At 39.7% G+C, this 22,021-nt stretch overlaps 1 protein-coding gene and 1 long non-coding RNA gene across 5 annotated transcripts; one reads left to right on the top strand and one right to left on the bottom strand.

The window, feature by feature from the left end:
• On the top strand, positions 1-21,812 carry LOC309701518 (uncharacterized protein). 4 transcript variants are annotated; one of them, XR_014275029.1, is made up of 6 exons: positions 1-207; positions 288-568; positions 683-1,812; positions 2,003-2,256; positions 21,123-21,404; positions 21,487-21,812. XR_014275029.1 is itself a non-coding variant. In XM_082525771.1 (5 exons), exons 1-5 carry the CDS (start codon positions 20,189-20,191, stop codon positions 21,634-21,636), a joined length of 687 nt encoding a protein of 228 aa, XP_082381897.1. In that variant the 5' UTR covers positions 20,016-20,188; the 3' UTR covers positions 21,637-21,812. The 4 variants fall into 4 exon arrangements, 1 of the variants encoding a protein (XP_082381897.1); XR_014275028.1 differs by having other exon boundaries at positions 744-2,256; XR_014275030.1 differs by having other exon boundaries at positions 683-2,256.
• On the bottom strand, positions 7,904-10,410 carry LOC309699841. The gene is made up of 2 exons (XR_014274505.1): positions 10,338-10,410; positions 7,904-8,270 (listed from the first exon to the last, which is right to left on the bottom strand). It is a non-coding gene; the product is annotated as an uncharacterized lncRNA (long non-coding RNA).
• Positions 21,813-22,021: the final 209 nt, after the last annotated feature.

Below are 22,021 nucleotides of genomic sequence, written 5' to 3'. Positions count from 1 at the left end.
GAAGCTTCGGACGTCACTGATCACGTGACTCTGGCCAAACGAATCAAGCTTCGACACAGTGCTTCTGAAGCAGTGTGTTGATTTTTTTGACACACGCACCGGAGCTTCAGCTTCAAGCGGACCATCACTAACTGGTCAGAGAGTGTAGCCAAATCTGCAACGCTCTACAGTGGCATCTATTGTTAGAGTTTTCCGGCAAACCAACAGGTAACTTGTATTCCGCAGGGCATTTGCACATTTCAGAAGTAAATAAGCTTTTGTGTAATTGTTGTTGCATTTCTGCTTAGGACTCAACGGTTACCTCACACAGGAGGGAGAGGACGGATGTTCACTGATGTGCAGGAAACTGCCATTGTTGATATGGTCATCAGAAACAATGGGATAAAACTCACTGAAATTAGACACAGTCTTGGCAGACAACGTTACTTTGGCAAATATTCACAGTGTAAGCATAACAACAATTTCTAGAGTCCTGAAAAAACATCAGGTCAGGATGAAGCAGTTGTACACTGTGCCTTTTGAGATGAACTCTGAACATGTCAAGCAACTCAGGAACCAGTATGTCCAGGTAAGATCACAATAAAATACAGATCTGTTTTTGAACAAAACCAAACACACACAAAGACATTTTTTACAAATTTACTACTGTAACAGCTTATGTTGCACTGTGGATTTAAGTTAGAGAGTCATGGAGATCGAAGGCAGGCAAACACACCACATTTTCATCTTTGTGGATGAGGCAGGTTTCAACTTGGCCAAAGCACGGCGACGAGGGAGGAATGTGATTGGGAAGAGAGCCACAGTGAATGTCCCGGGGCAGAGGGGTGCCAACATCATAATGTGCGCAGCAATATCCACTGATGGACTGCTGTTACACAGACCACTAATTGGGCCATACAACACTGAACGGCTCCTTGTGTTCCTGCATGATCTCTATGGAAGGGTTGTGCTAGGTGAGGAAAGGGATGCGGAGAGAAGGAATCAGCCAACATTTATAACTGTATGGGACAATGTGGCATTTCATCACTCCCGTGCAGTCACCGAGTGGTTTGCAGCCCATCCCAGAATGGAGTCTCTTTTCCTCCCACCTTACTCTCCATTCCTCAACCCCATAGAGGAATTCTTTTCCTCATGGTGGTGGAAGGTTTACAACCATCATCCACATGATCAAATGTCCCTCCTGGATGCAATGAATGCTGGATGCCTGGAGATATCAGCAGAAGATTGCCAGGGATGGATCAGGCATGCCAGAAGATTCTTTCCTAGGTGCATTGCCCTAGATGACATAAGATGTGATGTGGATGAGAACCTGTGGCCAAATGGAGAAGACCGAGTAGATTAGCATTACTATTGTATGTGTATCAGTGGATGGTGTGTATACAAATTCTTGTATTTTGGGATTAATTAGTGCAAAAAAATAAAAATATATTAACGAATTCTGCATGATGTCTGATTCATTCCAGTAACATATATTGAAATTATAAACAGAGATGTGTCCTTGTTTTACACAAGAAAACACTGTGTAATGCTACATGTTGTTAGTGTTTTTTAGGTCATTGTTTTGTGGGTGACAAAGTGTGTTTGTCAGCTGTCAACCTTTGCTAGTGTTCTGGAAGAATGAGTTTATTTGAGACCTGAATAAAGTGTTTTGGTAGTTGTAGTGCATTTTGAATGTGAAATAAACTGCTTTGCCAAGCTGAAGGTCGGTTAGGAGAATTGTGTGAAGAGTTTTGCAAAAGTGACCTAAGTATTGAGAAATGTGTCCTAGCGTCTGTAAAAAAAACTGTAATGTCACTGTGGAAGGTAAACAAGGTAAACAACCTATTTTCTTATTTTAACCATTAATTATTTAGCAATATAAAGTCTGTACTGATATTAGAAGGTGACCTTCAGGATTTGTTAACTTCACAAGGCAATAGTCATACATCACACTTAACCTTTGTTCACTAGTAATGCCAATACTCCTTTCATGTTTCTGACAACTGCTTTTCTCCTCATACAGAATTAAGCAGCAGGTCTGGAACAGAAACACTTCCTCTTACACGGATTTGTGTAACCGTGTTCATCATTGTGAGTTTAGTTATCTTTGGATTTATTTACGCACGACTGTGTGACAGGTGAGAAACTTCTGTCAGAGCTGTGTTTCACATGTTTCATGATTTACCTTTTAACACGCTTCATAACTTTAAAATGTGATTCTCTTTGCTGTTTTCATTTTGGTTAATCCACTTTAGCTGAAGGTCATTTTGATGTAACGTCCTCTTCAGCAAGACTCTGCACTACTGTTCTTATGTTTAAGTGAATTAAAGTCAATTAGCTGCCTGATAATAATTTATCAGATATATTGATCATAAAAAAGTGATGTTAACATCATTTGTTATCCAAAGTGGCTGTTCAAGGTCAGAAACATCTGGACTATCAGTGAAGGAGACTCACGGCTCTTTGCTGAGTAATTTCCTTGTAAAGACAAAGCAGCAGGTTTAAAGTTTGTTTTATATCCAGTTCTATTTCAAAATGTTGGCTGAGGCTGTTTTTGTGAAGTTACTTTGATTCAACATACCTTTGGTCACCTTGAGTTTTTTTATCAGACTTTTAATTTTAGCTTACAGGATGAAAATGTGCAAAATGACCTTTACACAAACCTTCAGTATCCAACAAACGATCTCTACCAAACTGTCACCTCAGATCACCCAAAACACAATGCAACTACAAATTACGCACAATAAGTGTTGTTGTGATTAGTGTTGGCCTTTATAATCAAACTCTTTAATCTATGTAAATTTTAACAGTTATATATAATATATTTATATATAATATGTGAAATAAATAATAACTGTAAGTGGCACATGAGCATTAGTGGTCTAAAAGAAATTGTTTTGGATGATCATTACATGCCTTTACTTTCACTGTTTTGTAGTACTGAGACCATTCAGTCACGACACTCCAGCTCTTTGAAACAGGTTCACATATTTATACGTGTATACTCTGCATAAGCGTGTTAACAGAATACAAATGCAATAAACTGTGTCAAATATGACTCCTCCTGTAACATTTTTAATGCACATTGCTTTTACTGTCATTGTGTTTAGTCACTAACAGATGTTCTTGATTGTGATGTGTCATTACTTCAGACTTTTCAGATTCCAACAATAATTGTAATCACCATCCAGATACACAGAGACATCAGTCTGGATGTCTTAGGCTTAAAAAGTGTTGGTGATGAATGAAAAATTACATCAAAATTTAAAATGTTTTTCTTTTGTATTTAAGAGTTTGTGCTGTTTGACTTTGAGACTAACAAGAAACAACAGCTTACACTTGCATTTCTATTACAGATATTTAAGTTTAAGCATTTCTGCTTTCAAAATGCTCTACCACACACTGCCAGCCGCAGTTACTTCCTCACCCATATGACTGTGTGGAAACTCTGCTCTTTGTCCTAAAAACTTTATTCTGTTATCTTGGTTTCAGTAGGAGAAAGGTGAGGATTTCCTTACCTGGATAATTGAGCATACACCAAGACATCTTCTCTTTGTCCTGCTTCTGCTTTATTATAATACATGTTTATAATCATAATTACTTAAAAAAGCAACCTATCCATGTGTTTTAAAGATGAATGCTAAGCATTTTATTCCAGTGATATTAAATTTAAATATATATGTGATTAATATATTGTTATGGCCCGTCTAGGCGCGGCCAGACCACAACATAAAGTGATCCATCCCCGTCCAACCCCAAGCAGCACGTCACACGCTTAATATTTTGTGACAGTGATTTATTTACAATAAGTGCAGTTAAACAAAGGAAGGGAGCATACCATAACTTCAGGGTGAACCCAAGGCCAAAACAACAAATAAAAAGTAACCTATCTCAGGAAATAAACACGACAATCACTTTCCTCCCTGCCTAACAAAAACAGGAGAAAACTGATCAAACAAAAAGGCGGTCCACCCCTACATGCTCTTACATTAACATAATATTTTGACACAGTGAATGGTCTGCCGGTTGGGTTGGGCCGAGGATGAATCCCTTGACAGTCCCTGGTGGTCTCTTCTTATCCGCTGCCTCCCAGTCCTCAGCCAATCGGTGTGAGCCATCCACCCTGGGTGCACCAACCCCGGAGGAGCACCTGGACACTCAAATTCACACACATGATTACGGTCACAGTCGTAACACCCCCTTTCCCAAGAATCAACATTACCCCCAAAATGTTTAATTCAAGGAGAAAGTGCTCTAGACAGGGTATCAGCCAACACGTTATCTTTCCCTTTCTTGTAACTGATCTCCAAGTTAAAATCTTGCAATAACAAGGACCAGCGCATAAGTCTTTGATTGGAGTTGCGCATTTGGGAAAGAAACACCAGTGGGTTGTGATCGGTAAACACCTGCACAGGCAGCACACTTGACCCAACATAGACCTCAAAATGTTGTAACGCAAGGAGTAAGGCAAAAGCCTCTTTCTCAATGGTGCTATAATGGGTCTGGTGTCTGTTAAACTTTTTTGAAAAGTAGCAGACGGGATGATCCACGCCGTGACCATCTTCCTGCAACAGAACAGCGCCTGCGCCACACGAGCTGGCATGAACCTCTAGTTTAAAAGGGCGCTCAAAATTCGGCGCAGCTAGCACTGGTGCACTGCACAACAATGCTTTGGCAGATTCAAGTGCCACCTGACATGCTGGAGACCAAATAAAAGGCTTTAAGGGGCTAACAAGATCAGTTAGGGGACTAACCACATCAGAAAAATTTCTGCAAAAACCTCGATAAAAACCGGCCATTCCCAAAAAACGACGCAGAGCTCTTTTTGTCTGCGGGACAGGAAAATCAACAATGGCCTGTACTTTCGCAGCAACAGGGCGCACCTGCCCCTGTCCGACCTGTTTCCCTAAATAAGTAATGGTGGCTTTGCCAAACTCACACTTAGAGAGGTTTAATGTGAGGGAAGATTCACAAAAACGTCTGAACACCCCAGAGAGCGTTTCCAGATGTTCTGACCATGTTGGAGAATAAATGACAATGTCATCCAAGTATGCCTCACAGTTTCTCACTCCAAACAATACTTTCTGCATCAGACGTTGAAATATGCACACATATATCTGCCTAGATATATGTGTGCATATATTGGTGGCATATATATGTGCCACCTCAGTGTCGCTGTCTGTCAAAGTACACCAAGAATGTCAACTCGAGGGGCAGGACTCAGTGACAAAGTTAAACAAGGTTGATTTTCAAAGTTTAAGACAGAATGAAGCCTTAAAAATATTTTTGTTTTTTTCCTTTCATGACCTTTTATTTTCTCTCATGTTTTCTCTCGTATGTCCTGCAATAGCCTTAAGAAATCTTTCAGTTTCAATATGAACATCGTTTTTTCCTCTCTCATTTCTTCCTCTTCGGCACATTATGTGAGTCTCTGTGTCACACAGTGGAAATTTGTATTTATCTTTTATATTGGTTTTATTCTGATTTTTATTGTTTACTTGTGAGTGCAGTTTTTATTGGCATGATTTTATTCTGTTTGTATTGCATGTTTTTAGTGTGTTGTTTGACATTGTTTTAATCCACTGTGGATTAGGTGAGCATGGGACAAATTAAATTATAGTGATCACCTCCTGAGGCGTGGGTGTGTCCAGAGGTGGCCTAGCAGCTGTTTAAAGGACCTATTAAAAGGAAGCTAGCGGAGCACTGGAGGGAGCGAGGCTCCATATATGAAGAGAAATGCATGAAGGCCAGGTGCAAAAGAGGGACCCGCTGCCTGATCGTGGGGGAGCAACGTCTCATCTAGAGACAGACCGGTCAGCGTGACGTGCCGACCCAGTCAGTAGGAGACAGCGCGTGTGATTGAGAGCAGGGCACCTCTGCCTGGATTTGTGAGTAGTGTCTCCTCTGTTGTTCACGGGGTGCAGCCGTGTTGGGAGAGGGTCACCATGGCTGTAAGCCAGGGCGGCTTCTGGGACGGTGGTTATGGCCCCTATCTGTTTATTTACACGGTGATGATGCAACGGGATCCGCGATGGCATCGAGCGACGGACTCTAGTGCAGAATGAAAGCTGGGCTGGGATGTGATGTGATGGGCCCAGTGAAGGAACGAGAAGGGGATAGGTGCTCCTCCTTGTCTGCCTGGGACGAGGCTGGCATGAACCCCGCTCTGGAGAAGGAATTTCTGGACTGCTTGTAAACCCATAACAAACATTCATCCTGGGTTGGGGGATAGTTACATCGTGGGACTGGGTGGGATTTTAGTGCATGCAGAAAATTGTATTTTTACAAGTTTTAGAATAACTTTTTCTACACTTGGTGGAACTTTATCATGTTGAGAACTTTTTATTGTATACTTCTCTTTTCTTAGTATTTGGTTTGTTTTATCCCTGCTGTGCATCTCGGGGAATAAACTGTTTCTGATCAGCCCTGCTTCATCTTTGTGTCCTGGGTTTCTGGCTCGCTCACTCCTTGTATCTAAAGAACGATCCTCTAGTATGACATTCTGGCACAACAGCTTTAGTGTCTACAGCTGCAATCAACTCCATCCTTAAACACACTATGGAAACACTTTACTACCCTATTTGTCTCAAACACCAACCAGCATCACAAAGTGTTTTAATGTGAACTCTTTCCTTTTAAGTGAGTTCTCAGTGTCTTACCATTTTGAACAGGGGTGAGGAATTCAAACTGAAATAATACTTTTATACATAAATTTGAGCCGACACACTGGACTTTTCTGATTCTTTTGCTAAAAAAATCAAATTGTTTCTTCAACTTGAGTTTTAACTTTAAGTTGGAATTCATTAATGGGTAGAAATTTTAACTTCAATAGTAACTTCCAAAAAAGAACTTGAATTCAGCTTCCTTTGCAGTGGACGGGCTTACTAACTCCTGCTTTCAACGTCAAGCAAAGGGCAGAGTGAGGCAGAAAGGATTTAACTCAAAATTGCGAAAGGAATATCAGAGCTAGAGCTGTAATGAGATAAGGTAGAGGAAGGCAAAAGCCTACACCAGCTTGAGAGATGGCATGTTATTATGCATTACAATTTATAGAAAAGAAAATAAGAGCCTTTTCAGATGAAGTCATGCACACACCGACACACGCACGTCAGCTAAAGGTTTGATTTGTTCAACTGTTTACCCTGTTGATTTTTATAATTAATATAACGTACTAAAAGTGCATTAAACTGTAGCAAAGGGTAAAAGAGTTTTTACATTTCTGTAACCCTACAATTTTATCGAAAGTGCACAAGTTATTATTAAAAATTGATAATTCAATCTCCCTCCCAACCACAAACGGTGAACGAGTCCTTTCCATGGATCCAGATGAAATCCTCTGGACACAAATATGTTTAAGTACCTTCAAAATGAATGAATGAGTTTCATAGGCCGCAGCTTTTCACACAAACTAGACTATAAACCCCTTTGGAATGTAAGAAATCTCTTAAACAGAATGGAGCAAAACTGCCTAGATCTGAGGAAAACAGTGGAAATATTACAAAGTGGTGAGCAGAGATGGGCAGTAATGTGTAATCAGATTACTTTTTTCAAGTAACGAGTAAAGTAAGGATTACTATTGCACAAAAGGTAATTAGATTACTTTTACTTTCCCGCAAGCACGCTGCGTTACTGTGTTACTAAACCGTGATTTTGTTTGCGAGAGTGTCTCATGACAATGATGTAAGCGAGTGCGACATTAGTGGCAACAGCTGTGTGCAGATCAACAATGGATAATATATTGAGTGGGGGAGAGAGTACGACCGTGCAGCGGAAGTACTGACCTCACTTTGAGTTTGATTCCGTAAAACGTGACAAAAACATTAGCGTCCGGTGTTCACTGCGTGGGAAGAAAACTTCTTTTTGTTATGTGACGGCTGTGTGCAGGCAGGAAAAGGACCCAAAGTGCAGACTCCAGAGACAAACGTAAACTCAAACAGCTTTAATGCTGAACTCAAACAGAACAAAAGTAAGAATCCAAATAACTTACACGGGCAGACAAAACACACAGCTAGATAAGAGTAGATCACGACAATGACAAACTGAAACACAGGGCTTAAATACATAGAGGGAGCAATCAGGGAATGGACAACAGGAGGGAAACACAGCTGGGGCAAATCAGAACTGACGAGACAAGGAAGCGTAAACTGAACACACTGTGTTCTGTCCTCACTAAGCGTTGTCCTCGTGAACGTAGACTCAGCTATACAGACAGCTAAACACTCTCCTAATCAAAATCCAAGGAACAGGCCAATGTGTTGAGTTGGATGATTTAATAAGGAAAAAGTGTGAAACTGTTGACAAAACCAGAAATAAATCAATAAAAATGTTGCATCAATATACAGTATAACAAACACATATTCAAAAATATGAGCACAATATTTATCTGCTTAGTGAGTGCCCGAATAAAACATCAAATGAAATCACACTCATGATCAAAACGTTAAAGAAAGCACATGGCATATGAGCTAGCTTAACCTTACTAGCTTAGGTTATACATGCATTCAAATTAAATTCTAACTACAAACTATATCACGCCTTCACAACAAATAATAATGCACACAAGTTGTCTCAGTGATAACAAACAATATTACTCACAGATAGGGTTGCCAACCGTCCCTTAAAATACGGAATCGTCCCGTATTTAGAAACAAAAGCACACGTCCCGTATTGAGCTAATAAGGGACGCACTTTGTCCCGTAATACAGTGAGAATCAAAAGTAGTCTATAACTTTTAATGGAATTAACGCTTTGTTTGAAAACATAATTCCCAGCCCCTCTCCTGCTTTGTGACCAATGAGCTGACAGCACACTTATGACAATTCGAGTATGACAATTCAGATTACCGCTCATCTCATTGGTCGAGGAAAGGTCGCTTACGGAGAAAATACCGGAAGACAACAGATGACCACAACAAGAAGCATGGCCAACAGGGAAACAAACGCCGTCACTGCGGTGCAAGTCTCGGACGACAGTACACCTAAAGCTGGGCAGACACTGTGCGATTTTTTCAGTCGCGTTATTCAGCTCCTGCTCAAACTGCACGATTGACTCGCAGGGGTTAGAAGTTGGTAGGTCACGATGCAGGTCTCACACTCTCACCGATGCTCTGATGCGACCTGAGTGCTCACACTGTGCGTCCATAACATGAAGGTTATAACAGAAAATCTGTCGCTCACTCTCTCTCTCTGTCTTTCACTCACACAGACACACCACCACCACCAACTTTGCTAAATTGCTAATGAAAACATTGATCAGGCAGCTGTGATTTAGCAGCGATGTAGATCCAACTATTTTCACGGTTGTTGTGGTCGTGATAATTTTGTGAGGCCACATCGAAAAGGCTCGGATGAGCTTTTCAAAGTTCTACAAGTTGTGCCTCCATCGCTTGTGTCCAGATCACACGCTGCACAGCCGTGCTGCTCCGTCTTTTTCACCGAAGTTTACGTGTTTGCGCGCGAGCAGTGTGAGCGGCTCACGAGCGATTGATGATCGGGAGCTGGTCGTGAGGTGTTAATCACTTCTCGTTACCCCACGTATACTACACGATGAAGGCCAAAATCGGTCCGATCACTCAAAAATCGGCTCAAAATGGGCCAAAAACCGCACAGTGTAAGCCCAGCGTTAGAGCAGCAATGTTTGTTCCCCTCAGAGAAAGGGAAGAATGGGAAAAGGAAAACACCTGGCTGGAAAAAGTTAATATGGGCATGTGCAGTGAATATCAGCGCTATGTGGCCAGAAGTGTGATAATATAATTTATTTTGTGTAATAAACGACTGCAAGGATAGATGATTACAACAAATAGATGACTAATACATAAAAGTAATACATAGATGAATAATGATGATGAGTTAAGATGCGTAATCATGGGAACAAGCGGGTTTTCAAACAGGAGCAGCTGATTAGCATTAGAAAAGCTGAATTAATACCTCAGCTGAAGCCAATTGTACTAAATGCACTAAATGTGCACTGTTACAAGAATATTTTTCTTTCTATTGTTTTCTATTATTTTAAGTTAAGCAGGACAGAGTTCTTTTATAGAAAGATTTACTTATATTCTCAAAAGTTAAGCATGACAGGCTTCTGTTTAAGAAAGAGACCTGTTTTATTGTGTTAATGTTGTAATTTTGAGCTAAAAATAAATGGCTAAATGATCATTTGTTTCACATGTGTTCATATCACAAAGAATAAACATCTACTTAAATCAAATTCAAGTCAAAGGGTTAAAAAAAATAATTTCACACACAAAAAAAGAGCTAGAAAATTCACCACACTGGGAAGGGTGAAGACAACTGGGTCGCCCGGCCCTGGCCACGAGGTGTCCCTTATTTATTTTTCAGGGAGTTGGCAACCCTACTCACAGATGATGCCGTTTATCAACTTGTGAAGGCATGGATGGCAGCAGATTAACAGAGGTGAAACTGCCTCTGGCTAGATTTTACAGAGTAGAAAAAATACACAAAAACAACCACTAGAGGGCAAACTGCTGCAGAACAGAAAATACCTAATGCCAGCATACACTAGACCTTCAAAGTAAAACAGGAAACACATAACACAGACTAAACAAAGACATAGACTCAAATGCAGGCACTACAACAGAGGGAACAGAGACGTGGGACCAGGGCAGACACAGACACTGACTGGACACGGGGATATAGCGGACAGGGGAGACAGCAACTAAGGATTACACAGAGACAAACCATAAGACATGACTCTAACAAAACCCAAAGACTAGAAATTATAAATAATATAATAAACTCAAAAACCCTGGGTCAACGACCCAGGCATCCTAACACTTTTTACAGCAAAAACCCCCCCAAACTTCTGAGCAAGCACCGAGTGCGCTGCCACGGGAATGTGAAATTCACAGAGAAACTCCAGGATCCTTCCACCGACATGACCGTTGCAACATACCTGCACCAGGGCAAACATCCGCCTGCCCCACTCCTGCTAAACAGGTGAAAATAGAGCAACAGGACCGCTGAGTCTTTGATTTTATTCATTTTCTGTTGTGTTTTACTTGCATCTATTTGAAAGATTCAGTGTAAACACAAAAGGCTATTTTATTTTATATGCTGGAATATGCAGAAAAATGTTTAAAATGTTAAAAAGGTTTAAATGTTAAACAAATTTCTTCCAGTAATTAGTTACTGATTACTTTTTTCAAGTAACTTGACCAACACTGATGGTGAGGATGTTCTCTTTACTGCAGTTCTGGTTTGCAGTGATCTGGACAAAGTGTTCTGTACCCCCAGGAGCTTGGTGTTACTAACAAGATGAGGATTATCTCCTTTCTTCTTCTTTTCAAGATGAATTAAGTAAACTGTATTTTTAAATTATGTTGTTCCACTCTCTGTGTAAGTGTCACAGAAATGGCTTATGTATAAAGAAGTTTAATAGATGGTTCCAGCAGTTAAAATGTTCTTGCTTGTACATTTCTGTGGTCAATATTGTAAGGGTGTGTTTATCTTGTCACAAAGAACAAGTTTTGTTACACCACTATTATCGCGAGGTTTGGGCGTGATAGTATAGGCTGTGAGCCCACGTTTAATAATCACGCTAAGGAGTTCAGCGAGCTATCTGCAAAGGCCTGGTTAGTCTACCAGCTGTACAAGGTATTTGTCATTTGCCATAACTGTATTGTAATATTGTGAATATTTGTAATGTATGGTGTTCTAATTATTTTAATGTTTTAATTTAGAATGAACAAGACTGTAAAGGTATTCTTATAGGACCTCCGAAGTGGCAGGCGGCCACGAGGTAATTTTTGTTGTTAAAGCACAAGTGTTACTTTTGATAGACTGAAGGCTTAAAGCCTTTGTGTTTTATGTTTGTAGTTTTCACGGCGTTCAATAAATGCAGCGAAGCGCCCGTCTTGAAGAAGCCGTGCCTGTGTTGTCATTTCGGAGTTACACTCTGGCTTAAATTATTCAGGCTTACAGAGTCTTTTATGAACCAAGATGGCGGCACGCACAGACGCAGCGGCTTACAGCAGCTCTCCCTATTTGTGCCTTCTTGTATGTTTATTGTGCTTATCGTACATTGTACATGCGTCTACCTGCACAACTGGACGTTACTGTCGTCTGGAGACATTGGACATCGGTTTCCAAACAAAGATGACCATCTCCATCGCACACGCTACATTCCACTGCTGGGTGCTTATCATTACCGAGACTTGGCTATGTACACAAATCCCGGATGCCACAGTGCAGCTACAGGCCGCATGCTACACAGATGGGTCAAGAACAGTGACTCCGGGAAGAACAGAGGAGGGGGACTCTGCATCTAAATGCACAAAGGTTGGTGTAACAACAGCACTGTTGTGGACAGACACTGCTCTCCAGACCTTTTTTTGCCCAGAGAGCTAAGTGCTGTAATAATCATGGCAGTCTATATAGCACCGGCCGCTAATGTAAACACAGCTCTCTCTCTGCTGCTAAATGCCATCGCTTCTCATCAGCGCGCCCACCCTAATGGTATCCACATCATAGCAGGGGACTTTAATAAGGCAAATCTCAAGACTGTTTCACCAAAATTTTACCAGCATGTAAAATGCCAAACAAGACGGGAAAACACTCTGGATCATGTGTGTTGGAGTCAAATTGTTAAATGTTGTCACTGTGCTACTTAAATTTGTAAGTCTTAGTTGAAAATGTAAGATCAAGTACATTCCTTTGTTGCTATTGCCCTCCCCAGCCTGTTGACTGGTGGCAGAGGCTGTAGTGTTTTATTATAGGGACGTCCAATGTGAAGATTACTTCTTGTTTAGTAAGCTTCCTGCCTTTTGGTGAGCAGGAGGTCACACAAACGCACCCACAAACACACACACTCGCATGCATACACACACACATTCTCGCACATAAATACACACGTGCTTACACGTGCACTCACATACACACATAGTACCTTATCTTTTAGAACCATAGGTTGTTTTTTTTTTTACAATGGGTGGTGCTTGTGTGTGCTGTAACGGTTTTCAATAAAAGGCAGCAAGCGGAGGCCTAAGTCGGGGTCATTCTGCGGTTGGAGTCAGAGTGCTTTTCTGAGACACCGACCGGGTCTCCCTTGCGCAAGTAAAATCGATTGATCGCTGATTGTCTTGCTTCCTTGTCGTTAACGGGAATAAGTGTCTAAACCAGCGGGGCCTGTGGAAGTGCAGACCCAACAATGTGTGTTGCAACATCAAGCACGCTTACAGAGCCACACCCTTCCCCCACCTGGGCCAGTCAGACCACCTTTCTCTGCTCCTCATACCAGCATACACCCCCCTTAGCCGGCAAAAAAAGCCCATAAAGAGGACCATCACCACCTGCAATGCATTGTGGGAGCGCAGCACCATATTGGCAGCCCACGAATCAAAACAAACACACTGTGTTGGAAGGAAGATTGCTACAAACCATACTTAAAAGCAGCTCAAAAAAAAAAAAAGAAGGACTGTATAGAGACAGATTGCATCCGGATGCAAAGAGACGGTACTTGCAAAACATGGCGTGCACTGGAAATGTGGAATGTGAAATACGGCTGTGGAGTAGAAACCTTATTAACTTATCATGATATATTCTCGTACCTTGTCTGTGGAGTCAGCGCATACACAGCAAACCAATTTTGCAATTATAAATCTCTGGAGGCTCACATCCAATTCACCAAGGATTGGGTACAAGATTTGGCTATTTTTGAGCCTCCACGTTGTGAGTACGCCGTCATTCAAACAAAGGTAAGTCAGCTTGAGTACTGCGAGTAAAATCCGTTTGATTTCCCCCCCGAACATTCAGATTAGTGCAGCATAAATTCATTCATGAGGGGGAAATGACCGTGAGAACATGTGAAGGCTGTTAGAGGGATAACATTGTGAGTTCAGTGCACTGATGTGACATTGTCCTGAAGGATTTAGTTATTTATGGTTAAAGAAATTACACTAAACAACAACAACAACTTCTACTGTTATAACTTGCACATTACTTTTCTCAGTTTGTATATACACTAACTTATTGGAAGTTACATGTATACTTTTTAATGCACAGGTAAAATACACAATCTGCACTTTTCTAATTATTCTAAATATTCTTAACTATTTAAACATCTTTCAGTATCCTGCTCTGTTTGCAAAGTACAGCCTGTGTTTGCCACTTATCTGTACTCTAATTTTAATAACTGTACAGTACTCTGCTTTGGTAACTATTGTCCATCATGTAAATATGTAAAAATTGTGTTTCTGTTCTGTGTCCTATTCTGTTTGTATGTGTTTTTGCTGCTGATACAACCAAATTTCAAAGTGTGGGACAATTAAAGGATTATTCTATTCTATTCTACTTTCTAAACACTTTATTTGTTACATTTATGATAAATGGATTTGAAAGTAGATAAAACACATGTGTGTCAGCCTTGGCTCATTAAAGTCCTTGTCTTTAAATTAACTTTGTCTTTGTATGTTTCAGGTACTGCACTCTCAAAGACTGAATGAACCAGCATTGCAGCCATGGGTCATTGTGAGCATCACAGGGAATGTTGAAGCTGCCCACTGCAGCTGTAATCAGACGCGGAGACCTGCACCCATGTCACCGCTTTTCTGTTTAAATTAAACAGTGAGGATCTGTGGCACAAGGACTGTTACAGATGAACCTGCATACTGGGTTTTGCTGGGTAATATGACCAAGATACAGCCAGAGGTTGGCCATAAGATAGACTTCTCCTTTCCAGCTGAATAAAAAAAGGCTCTCAATCAAACATAAACAGACCATCTGTAGTGACAGGTAAAAGAAGCCGTCCTCAAAAAAGAAAAATTCCACCTGCTACTGTGGAGGAGTCGTCTCAGCTGATGGGACAATATTTCTCCAAGCATCGTTCTGTTCTGAATAACCCATAATGTTTTATTTAGAGGGGGTCTACATTTGTGGCTGAAGTGCATTGCCATGTAAATAATTTGCATTTACTGTGTATGTACTTACTAAGTAACACTGTTCAAAAGTTGAATAAAGAAACACATTTTTTGCCTTTTTTAAAAAAAAAAAATTAAAACCCCTTTGTAGAACATCACATCAGTTACAATGTAGAATCAATGTCATGTATAGTTTATAAATGACAAAATGTTCACATAAAATCACAACAGCATTTAAATAATATCACCCACTACTAGCATTCTGTAATTTACTGTCTCTTTTGAAAACTTATTGCTACATATACAGCACAACACTTTTAAGACTATTTAACAAGAGTATTTTCCCCTGGTTTTACTACCACACTGGGGCACATGTTCACCAAAACGCAAACCTTCACCATCTTATCCAGAAGGGTCACCTCTTCACCCTCACATGGAAGAAGTAATCTGATTGGCATGGTGGTTTGTTTGAAGCAGGGATTTCGTAGTGCCCCATGTGTAGCGTTGGAACCCAGTCAGGATTTGTCTCATTCATTTCATAGGCTGGTTTGCCTGCAATAATGAAAATATTAGCAATTAGAAACTCTATAAATAGAACGTATATCTACAAAATCACTCATTAGGATGTTTGTTCTAATTTTCTATGTCCTCAGAGCGCATTGAAAATAAAACTAACAGGCTATAAAGAGTGATATGAACTTATTTAGAACTTGCCTGAATGAGAATGTCTGGACCACACCAACAGATATCTGTGGCTGGTAGAGAACTGGATATCAGCTCGTCTCACAGCTGCTATCCAGGCTAGACGCCTTCTTTTAGTAACATCCGGTCCTCACCTCTCTTTCCCTCGCACCTGCCAGACAGAAGGAAAACGTCATGGATGGGGTAAAGGAAGACATGCGGTGGGTTGTAGTGATTTTTTCTTTCTCTCACCCTCTCTCTCTCATTTTTTTTTGCTTCACTCTGCATGTGAGCCTTGTGCTTGGGCTGAGCAGAGGGGGCAAGGGAGGTAGTTACACTCGCAGTAGCACAGGAACAGAGCAGGAGGGAGAGAGAGAGAGAGAGAGAGCCAGGGGCAACAACAAGAAACAACATCATCAGATTAGAAAGGTATAATGATCATCCACAACTATTTTCAGTTGCGGATGATAAAGGATTCAGAAAGTTTATTCATGCAGTGAATCATATGTATGTGATTCCAAGCAGGAAAACACTCCCAAAAAATCATCCCAGTTTATTCATGCAGTGCTTCGGAGTTTGTACGTGCTTTTGTCTCTAGGGGCCACCATATGTCTTTGTATATATACATATACACGTTTGTTTTTTGTTTTTTTTTACATTAGTAATTCATTTTGTGCATAATTTTATATTGTTGTTGAAAATAAATAAATTAAAGCAACAAAACAACCTGAAGAGCCGGTTGGATGCCCAAATTGCCGGCTCTTCTTAGTGAGCCGAGCCAAAAGAGCCGGTTCTCTAAAAAGAGCCAGAATTCCCATCACTAGTGGGTTGATGTGACAGAGGAGGATGTCCAGTATAATGGAAGCAGATATGTCTAGGTCCTGAGTCTCTGACCCAACATTTTGAGTTTGGTGTGGGCTCATGATTCTTTCCTTTGCTTCCAGAGATTATTTAAGTTTAAGCTTTGTGCGGTTTAGTCTTGAGTTCACTTCTTTTTAGTGTCTCTGTATTTGTTTTTCTGATTCATGGTTCCTTTTGTGTTTGTCCTCAGCGACTCATGTGAAAGTCAGTCTTATCTCTTACCCCAGTCATGTCTCTGTTTATTCTCCACTTGTCTTGGTCAAGTTTGTGTGTCTCTGTCTCCATGTTAGAGACATGTATAAAAGAGTGCAAGTAGCGTGGATTGGGTGGAGATGTATGGAGAGAAATTGTCTTCAGAAGGGTTGCAAATGTGTACAATATTATCCACCAACCAAAACTAAGCTTTACAAATGTGTCCGATGATTTGTGTGTAACTTTTGAGGATTCACACCCGTGTGCTTCAATCCACATAAAAATACAAAGTAATTTGACCACACGTGAAACTATTTTACAAATGCCTCCCCCCAAACAAATAAATACTAATCGTTTACACACAATGATTAAGTTCGACTCACAATTCTGATAATTTTCTCTTTGTCTTTCTGTGTGTACAAATATCTTAAACGTGACATCTTTCTCTCTGGTTGAAGTAGCCACAACAGGTTTCTTACAAGGACGGTTGCAAGGCTTTCTGCTTTTAAAACATTCTAGCGCACACTGTCAGCCAAATGACTTCCTCACCAGTATGACGGTGTGGAAACTCTGCTTTGCTCTGCTTCTACTTGTGGTTGTTGCACTTGTTTCTCTTTCTGTCTGTTACATTCTGCCTCTCCCTCTCTCGCTCACTATTCCCTGGCTCTGTCATGTCTCTGTTTCTTCACCCTTTTCTTGTGTCTAGTTGTATTTTAGTCTGCATCTCTGTGGTTGTGTTTGTGTGTCATTTTCTGCTTTGCCCTCCTTGGTTCATTAGTAGATTTTGTTCAGCTGTGCTCCTCAGGTGTTTCCACTCTACTCTTACCTCATGTGTTTATTTAAGTCTTCAGTTTTTCTTTTCCCCCTGGATCTGTGTGCTCTCCTTGAGTGATATTGGTCCCTAGTGTTTCGTGGTCTCCAAGTTTTGTATTGTGAGTTCTGGGGTTTCAGCAATAAATCTGCTGTTAAAGTTTATCCTCGTATGTGAGTCCTCACTCTGCAAGCATACAGCAGGCTATGACAAGATAATCCATCTTTGTGAAACCTTAAAGGGAGCAGTCAAAAGAAGAACAAGACACTATGACATGATTAAAGGTTATTTGCTGCTCTATTAAATGAACATTTAAGTGTTTATTTGGTTGTATGATGCATGTATTGTATGCTATAATGTCTTCCCTTTTCTTTATATGTAGTTTAAATAGCAGCACATCCTCACTTATACAAGAAACTGCACCTGTTTAAGGAGGACATCGGTTCAGCTTATTTGTGCATTAAAATCTGTCTGTGTGTAATTGTTATATTTGTGGCTACATTAAGAGTTTAATTTCAATAGAAACTGTAAACTGTATGATGTAATTTATGATTTGAGTTAACTGCAGATGATGTGATATGAGATTAAACTATTATCACAATGTTTCCTTATATACTGTATAGATTCAAGTTTATTTTTCTGAGGGGAAAAACGATCTTTTAAATATTTTAGATGCTTGGGGTTCAACAGAAATATGTTTCCATTTATCTGGTTGGAATCAGTAACTGGAGTTATTCTAGGATTTATGTACACAATGAAAAGTCACAGGTTATCCCAAGTGGATGTTCTAGGTCAGAAACATCTGGATTATCTGTTCATGAGACAGCACTCTGAGAGTAACTTACTTATAAAAAACAGAAAAAAAAGAAAACAGATCTATTTCCATCTTTTATATCCATTTCTATTTCAGGGTGTTAGCTGAGTTTTTTTGTTTTGTTTTTGTTGTTTTTTTTAAATGGCAAATAAACAAACAGTGGATACAGGAAGATCAAAATATTCAAAGACTGCTTTTATCCAGCTGGGAATATAATTATAATATAAAAATGTATTAACATAATTATGCAGTGTGACTCTTTATTGTGAGAGATAACCTTTACACAATCCTTCAGCAGCCAACATATATTCACTACAAAACTGTCAGTTCAACATCAACACGGCACTAAGACCGATTCAGCGAGCAGAACAGAAACTCTCTGCCTGCATAATCAGGAAATGAGTCAGAATTCTAAAACCTATGAAAACAACTCCCAGGACAACATCGCTGTGAAAAGGCTTTGAAACTTCCATATGGGTTTTAGAAATTTTCAAATTCAATAGAATTTTACAAAGTTTTGTGCAGTTTGATGGTGGTGTGTAGATTGTGCATCATATTATGTTGCTATTCTGACTGGAACTCATTGTTGCACATGATCATGGCTTCATGTGGTTTTAAAGCCTAATTTCCTGCATAGTTTTGTTACATGTCTCAAATTGTCATGATTACTCATCATTTTCAAACAAAATTTGTCTTAAACCATCAAACTCTTTAAATGTGGACTGACAGTTTGAATGAAACTGTTTTTTGTGTTTACACGTCTTTCCAGAGGGCTCTTCCTGTAAGGCCGTGCATAATGTTGCTTACTAACTAATAACCTTTTAAAACACACTACATTTCTCTCCTCTCTTCTGTGCTTACTCACTGTTTTACTTCGAGGCTTCCCTACAAAAATCTTGCAGATCCACACACTTCATTCTTTGGACAAAGTGAGAATTTGTGGTTTAGTCACAGGATGTGGTGTCTGAGAGGGCGCAAGTCTTCTGACCAATATGACACTGTGTGCTTTACTTGTGATGGTAATGTCCATATTTTAGTGCAGTAGTTTGCACATATTTCTTCTAAGTGAAAGATTATAGGTTTGATTCCAGGAGGAGACAGAAATCCCTTTGGTGCCATGTCGAAAAAGGGCCAATATGACAGTTTGGCAGTAAAAAGTCTGCCAAATCAAACATGCAAAGCTTAAATAAGAGAAAAGCAGGAACAGCTTTTATTTATAAAGTTGAGGAATTAATATTTTCTGTTTTTCCAGGAAAAGGAAAGACGTGCTTCATTTTCAAACAATTAACTAAAATAAAATGCTTATTTACATTGTATTTCATATTAAAAGTTCCTGACTTATCACAGACACTCTTGTTAGTTCAGCAAATGTCAGTCGAACATGAAACACCGAGTATCACACTGATAATCTGAACGTCACCACAGAAGAGCAGAGGAGGAATGTAACCCGTGTAACATTATGTGACCTGCTTCTTTATGAACACAACTCCAGGCAGGAGCCAAACAAACATGGGAAGCAGGTCAGTTAACATAAATATGAAATATGCAGCATGAATGTGTGCTGCATTATATAAATAGTACAATAGCTTGTGTTAATTTAAATGAGTTGTAGGTTTGAATCACTGATAACAACAATCATCAGCCTCATTGATTTTCTGCTCTTCAGTCCTGCTTTTGTAAAGGAAATTATATGTTGGACTAAAAGCAAAAAACAACTTTGTTTTAAAAGTTGTTGTGTTTTCTTTTTTTGGACATGAGACCACTCAGTGTTTCACTTTTAGAGTGTCTTAATACGGAAGCAGAAGCAGTGTTGTAGGTGCACTTCCTTTTGAGAAGTGTTCGCACAAGACGTACGCAAGACGCATGAGAGCCAATACTTTGAGGTTTATGAAGCACATTGTTTGTCCTCCTTTCTTCAGCGGATCATCTTCTGCACTATCAGCAGCACTTACACTGCAAATCGGACATATTGGCGAGCATGGATGCACTAAACCTGTGCTTAATTCTGCTTCTACCACTGACTGCATGCTCACAAGATTTGGGAGGAGGTAATGTAAAAACTGTTTTCATAATGTAACATTTATTTTTTAATGCTACTCCAGCCTCTGGTTTAAATCATTGATACTGTTTCTATTATTGTTACTGATTTCAGAGATTGTTGTGAAAACAATTGGGAAGCAACCAGATGTCACTCAAATATGTCCCAGTGAAACACAGAACATCACGCTGATAGTTTGTAAGATCAGAACTCAGCGAAGTGGAGGAGAAAATTGTAGTCTGCTGTATTATTATGGACGGGGCTTTGAGCACAAATGTGACTCCAGGTTCACACTGATGAAAGAAAATCAGACTGTGTTTCTCCACCTGATCAATTTAACATCAGAGGACAGTGGGAGCTACACCTGTGAGTGTTCAGCTCCTGAAAGAACAAAAATTCTCCATCTTAATGTCACTGTGGAAGGTAAACAAGGTAAAAACAACAACGTTCTTCTTCTTTTAACCATTAATTATTTAGCAATATAAAGTCTGTACTGATTTTAGAAGGTGACCTTCAGGATTTGTTAACTTTGAGGCCAATAGTCATACATCGCACCTAACCTTTGTTCAGTTGTAATGCAAATACTGCATCCATGTTTCTAACAACTGCTTTTCTCCTCATACAGAATTAAGCAGCAGGTCTGGAACAGAAACACTTCCTCTTACACTGATTTATGTAACCGTGTTCATCATTGTGAGTTTAGTTATCTTTGGATTTATTTACGCACGACTGCGCTGCAGGTGAGAAACTACTGTCAGAGCTGTGTTTCACATGTTTCATGATTTACCTTTTAACACGCTTCATAACTTTAAAACATGTGATTCTCTTTTCATTTTGGTTAATCCACTTTAGCTGAAGGTCATTTTGATGTAAGGTCTTGCCCTGCTGTTCTCATGTTTAAGTGAATTAAAGTCAATTAGCTGCCTGCTAATAATTTATCAGACATATTTATCATATTAATGGAAGTGCACCACTGCTATAAATGATTTCTTGTCTTCAAGTTTCATATGAGCCGTTGAAGGAACACAGTGACTTTCATTTCCTGTTGCCCCCATTAAAACGAGCTACACGATGCAGCGACTGATGACCAAGATCGTGTTTGTTTTTGTGTTTCTCTTACAGAAAACCAGAACCATCGCGTAGTCCTCAAAACACGGTACTGAGCAAAAGATGTAACTTTTGATTCATTTATATTGTTTACTTAACCTTAATGTTTTTAAACATATGTGTTTCTGCAGAGGTCAGAGGACATTGAGCCGTACAGCACCTACATACGGACAGATACTGGACCATATTCGACTGTTCAAATGCACGACTCTAAACAGAATACTAACAGTTCACATGTGTCAGCAGACAAAACTGAGACAGTCTACGCAGAAGTACAATAATATTATATCACATTTTTCAACACTGACAAGTGTAGTTTGGCAAATTCACCACAGGGTGGCATCATTTGACTGACAAATAAAGAACTGACCAGAATCAGCTTCATCATCTCAGCATTTTAACATTGTGTTGTTATGTAAATATTTTGTTACAAACTGCAGTAAAACTTTATCCATCATTTGTCGTGTTTTTCTTTTTTTTAATGCAGAAGATAGAACTTTGTAAATTATGAGTTTTCATATGAGTAAAATCATATAGTCAACAAGAATTCAACAATTTCAGATCCCTTTTGCTTTATTCACTCTGACCACTCTCATGTAAGTTTGAGGAACTAGCAAGTGGGACATCTAAATAATTCATCTTGTTTTGAGAACTAAGATGAATAAA

The sequence above is a fragment of the Aulonocara stuartgranti genome (genome assembly GCF_965226115.1).
Source record: "Aulonocara stuartgranti genome assembly, chromosome: 23".
NCBI lineage: Eukaryota > Metazoa > Chordata > Actinopteri > Cichliformes > Cichlidae > Aulonocara > Aulonocara stuartgranti.
Note: the sequence above shows the minus strand (reverse complement) of the source record. Positions and strands in the feature narration are given on the sequence as shown.